Genomic DNA, 5722 nt, shown 5'->3' on the forward strand with positions numbered 1-5722 from the left:
GGGTATTTGTGCTGATAGCACAACAGTAGTATTTGTACTGATAGCACAGTTTGTACTGATAGCACAACAGTAGTACTTGATACCACAACACTGCAATTGTCAATAATTGACAATTACTATAATCAATAATAATTTAGTTGTACCTTTTAAAATAACTGAAATAATATAATTGAATTTTGGTAATACAAAGAATAAATGCTTGAGGAGATAGATACCCCATTTACCGTGCTGTGATTATTACACGTTACATGCCTGTATCAAAGTATCTCATGTACCCCATTTATACACACAACTACTCTATATCCACAAAAACGAAAATAAATGTGATATAATAATCAGGTATGGTTTTGCTGGGATATATACTACATTGTTGTATTTTGCCCAGTCTGTAGGATTAGGGGAATAGCTGTAGTAAATCCCCACAGAGGCAGTTGCAAAACTGCCTATGCTTCTCTCTCCCATTTGCACTTTAGTTTGTTAAAGTCTGCTAAAGCTGTTTCTAATTTGCTACCTTGTAGCATTCTTCGGCTTTGTTTTGGAGGACTAGTAAGTCAATTAGCTGATATTGGTTTGAAAACCCTGAATCACAGGTCTTAAGCATTATTTGGAATTCCTTGGCAAACTTAAGGTGTCATGAGTCAGATGAGGAAATCCAAACATTGGAGCACTTAATTCTGACTTGGTATAAAGTATATATCTTATGTTTGAACCCATTCTTCTGTGGGTTTTGCTTTAAAAGAAATGACTACTATTTTTCTTCTTCTGTAGCTATTTCTGGACCCTTTGTGGTTTAAGAAGGAATATGGGGAGGAGAAAGAGAAACAAAATGAAATCATCCAGGCAAGGAAGTTTAGAAAGCAGAGCTTCGGGGGAAGAAAAAGAAGACAGTTTCTGGCACCTTCCTGATTTTAGAAGCTGATTTTGCTACTTTTCTTTGATTCTGAGGTAGTTTCAAACATTTTCTTGTTACCTTTCTAAGTAAGTTTATCATTTCCACTTTTGGATGTTTTTAGGTGCCAGCTAAAATACAACCCTCATTTATTTTCCATGATTCCGAAACCTAACTTCTCTAATTTAGCATACAAGAAGACCAATTTGGGAATACTTAAAGTTCTTCACTTTGGGAACCTTAGATGTCCATCATCCTTAGTAAAATCCTCCATTTACACAAATGTTTGCAAGAAGAGGTGCTGTAATTATCACATAAAACCAGCTGTTGTGCCCAAAGGGGAACACTGTCCTTGCCTGTCCTTGTTTTTAGAGATTTTTTTTTCTCATTTTTCTTTAAAACAAGTTATTAGACTGTGGCTTGTCATTTGGTTAGAGGATCAGAGTGTGCCAATTGTGGGTGAGACTCCATGGTGTTTATCACTGAGTCATTTCTGTCCTCTTGTATCTCCCAGTTTCTCTATCTTTGTGTTTATTACCTCCAGGGAGATGCAAATCAAAAACTACCAGACCTTACCTTATCTTAATTAGAATGGCCATAATCAAAATGACAAAAGAGAACAAGTGTTGGCAAGGATGTGGAATAAAGGTAACTCTTATACGCTGTTGGTTTGAATACAAATTAATACAGCCACTATGAAAAACAAGTATGGAAGTTTCTCAGCCTAAAAATGGAACTACTCTATGTTCCAGCAATTCTACAACTGGGCATATAGCCAAAAGAAATAAAGTCAGTATGTTAAAGAGATAGCTACACTCCCATGTTTATTACAGCACTATTGACAGTGGCCAAGATATGGAATCAATCACAGTGTCCATCAAAGGATAAATGGATAAGACAACATGGTATGTAAACACAATGAAATGCTGTCTAGCCACAAATATATGGCATAACAAAATGAATGGCGGAATAAAATTCTACCATTTAAGACAACATAGATGAACCTGGAGGACACTATGATAAGTGAAATAAGCCAGACACAGAGAGACAAAAAACACAGGAATTTATTCAAATGTGGAATCTAAACAAGCTTATCTCTTAGAAGTAGAGAGTAGAATGGTGTTTACCAGAGCATGGGTTGGTTAGTGGGGAGGATGCAGAGATGTTGGTCAAAGGAAACATAGTTACAATTACATAGAAGAAATACATTTTACAAGCTCTGTTGTGCAACCTGGCAGCCATACTTAATTATGACATGTTGCAGTCCTGAAAAATGGAAAAGTAGTTGATGTTAAGTGCTTTCACCACAAAAAATAATAACTTTTAGATCATGCATTTGTTAATTAGCTAGATTTAACCATTTTATAATCTATATGTAATTCAAAACATCATTTGTACATAATAAACTTACACGTTATCTTCAATTAAAAACAAATTTTAAAATCGTGCTTAAAAATTTTTTATTCAAGCTAGAATTTGAATGTAGCTAAATATCTTCAATAAAGAAGAAAAATTAAAATAATTTCAAAAATTAAAACTGAGAGGTTTGTTTGCCAATAGGAGCCACCTAAGAGTGTACTCGAGAAGAAAATAACGTTTTCCTGTATAAAGGTAAAATTAAAATGAAGGGGTAAGAGGCAGACCTTGAGAATACAAAATCATAGTGGACATTGAACTGAGGAAAGCACATAGTTCTTGGCACCAAAAAATTAAAAGATGTTGAGATATTATAAAAGTACAATTCACATATTTTATTTAAATCAGAAAGAAAGTTATGTGCTTTTTGTATAATTTAATTGATTATGAAGAAATAATTTTTAGAAAATTTTATCACCAACTTGTTAAAAATAGATGGCACTTCCATTGAAACTTTTGCAGAATATTGACGGCTCTTTTATCAGATCTGATTAGCACCAGAGGACTGACAGTGGCATAGGCATTGACCACAAACTTGTGGACACTATAGATGACAGGGCCAAATACCCATAACAGCACTGTGGATGATGAGAGGGTGAAGTCCACTGAGTACATGAGCACAAAGAAATTCACCAGCATGAGGATGGTCTTGGTGGCCATTTTCACTAGGGAGGTCCTTAATATAAGGCTGCTGCTGTGAAAGCGCTGGGAGTGCCTCTGATGCCTGGACAAAAGAATCAACATGTATACACTTGAGAGGAACATGATTCCTATGAAGAAGGCATCTCTGGATAACAACAGCGTAAGAAATAGCACCCGGATGATGACATTCACTGGGAAAAGTATGCAATATTTGCTGATATTCAAAATTATCTGAGTCATTGTAATAACCTACAGTGTAAATTATCATGTCACTACTGAAAGACAAATTGCTAAACCAAAAAACGAATAAGCCCAGGATATTGTATCTTGTAAATTTATGTTTAGATCTCACTAACCAGGAGGTTCTGGGGCTGATGGTAATGGCCTGTAGCATGCTCAGGAGGCAGGTGGTGTAGATGGAGAGGGCCCTCATCACCTTGTGCACATAGAACAAAGCTTTACATCTAAAGTTATTCTGAAATTCAGTGACTCAAACATGTCTGGAGACAAAAACTCCATTGCAGTGAAGAGCATTACTAGGTGGACAAAGGCCAAATGACTGGTGACCAGGGCATGGGTCTTAGGCCTGTGATCCTGAAAGAATGTAAAAATGTGGAAGAGAAGAAGGAAAATGTTAGCTGAGATTCCAATGCTAGCTTGATACTTTTTAAAAGATAACATAAGTGAAAACTGTGTTCATCCTAATGGCATAGAAGAAACATATTTTGTAGATATGAAAAACAAATTGACTTCATATCATCAATGTTCTTTATTCAGTGTTTGAAATTATTAACGTCATTATTATTTTTATTTTACTCACTTATTCTTGATTAACCTTGACTATAAATTCTTTTTTTTTTTTTTTTTTTGAGACGGAGTCTCACGCTGTGGCCCGGGCTGGAGTGCAGTGGCCGGATCTCAGCTCACTGCAAGCTCCGCCTCCCGGGTTCACGCCATTCTCCTGCCTCAGCCTTCCGAGTAGCTGGGACTACAGGTGCCCGCCACCTCGCCCGGCTAGTTTTTTGTATTTTTTAGTAGAGACGGGGTTTCACCGTGTTAGCCAAGATGGTCTCGATCTCCTGACCTCATGATCCGCCCGTCTCGGCCTCCCAAAGTGCTGGGATTACAGGCTTGAGCCACCGCGCCCGGCCGACTATAAATTCTTAATAATGTACCTCCTGCACTATTTTCTAAACCAAATAATTTTATATATATATATATATATATATATATGCAATGACTACATTTGCAATCATGCTTGTATAGGGTGCACACTGTATTCCTAATGTCCTTTGCCCTCCATCTTTAGAAATCATATTTTTATTATTTTATGTTCTCTCATTTTATTTTTAGCACCCAATTCAGTGACAAGCATATAAAATGAATCACATTTGCATAGTTGAATTGAGTAAAACATATGCCGAAGTGGAAAGACTCACTAAAACAAACAAAAATATATCCAATTGAGTCTTTCTCATGATCTGTCACTTTGATACGGTTTATTCTTCACTCTTCCATGGTTTTTGATGCTTATGCTTCTACTGGACCCACCATGATAATTCATAATAGTCTTCTTATTTTTCATCAGCATATCAGCAGTTTTGATCCCATCTGCAGCCTTATATTCTCTTTGCCATGAATTGTAATGTATTTCCAGTATCTAAGAACTTGGATGTAAGTATCTTTTTTAGGGAATGGGGAACGCTATTCTGTTTACCCAAACCCTAATTAACTGTATGTCTTAGAAATGGTCCTGGTGCTCTCCCAGTTTAGTTCACATCCCAGAGATTTATCACGTGAACTCTCTTCATCTCAAAACAAAATTTTTAATATTTGCCTCTCAGTTATCAACAAGATAAACACTACTTTTAATCATTATATTTCAACCAAGAGGTTGCATTAAAATAGTCACACGTGGTTCTTTTTCCTGAGACTTTACTTGATACAAGAATGTCTGTCTCCAATGAGAAAGCTAATGCCTCTCAAGTTTTCTTAGGATATCCTCAATACCATAATACCTTGTAAAATTTTGCAAAACAATTTTGCAGTTTCCATTTCATGTTATTTGAACAGGATTCAGGTATCATTGTATCATTTTACTTTAATCCATGGGTAAAAACAATTTAGCTTCATGCATGAAATATAAAAAACAGTAAATTAGCACAAATTGGGGGGGGTGAAAGTGTGTCTGGTTATAGATTCAAAGTCGTTTATCATTACACTGTCCCATAAATAAAAATATGAAAGGCAATGCAAACATCTTGACACTTAGTATTCTTCTCTAATAATCATAAGTGACTGAGGTTAAAAAAATATTGCTTTAAAACCACCAGATATGTTTGATTATATAAAGGAAACATCATCTAGGTGATTAAATGGTTATTGCTCTCTCTACAAAACTTTAGTAAGTGAATCCATTTATCATAAATGTCAGAATCAAACAATGAAAAGTTCCCACCAACATGCATCTGCACCATCAGCATAGCTGAGTTCTGCTGTCAAGTTGAAATCAGAAAAAGAAAAAACAAGGGGAGGCACCAAGATGGCTGAATAGGAACAGCTCTGGTCTACAGCTCCCGGTGTGACTGACACAGAAGACGGGTGACTTCTGCATTTCTAACTGAAGTACCTGGTTCATCTCATTGGCGCTGGTTGGACAGTGGGTGTAGCCCATGGAGAGTGTGAGCCACAACAGGGCAGGGCATTGCTTCACCCGGGAAGTGCAAGGGGTTGGGGGATTTCCCTTTCCTAGCCAAGGGAAGCCATGATAGATGG

General features: G+C 36.5%; 1 protein-coding gene across 1 annotated transcript; it reads right to left on the reverse strand.

Annotated features, from left to right (window-relative positions):
- Nucleotides 1-2719: 2719 nt before the first annotated feature.
- Nucleotides 2720-3628, reverse strand: LOC112632668 (putative vomeronasal receptor-like protein 4). The gene is given in 3 exon segments (XM_025398508.1): nucleotides 2720-3185; nucleotides 3187-3430; nucleotides 3433-3628. Coding segments are annotated over 3 exon segments (906 nt in total).
- Nucleotides 3629-5722: the final 2094 nt, after the last annotated feature.

This window comes from Theropithecus gelada, chromosome 10 (genome assembly GCF_003255815.1).
Source record: "Theropithecus gelada isolate Dixy chromosome 10, Tgel_1.0, whole genome shotgun sequence".
NCBI classification, from domain to species: Eukaryota; Metazoa; Chordata; class Mammalia; order Primates; family Cercopithecidae; genus Theropithecus; species Theropithecus gelada.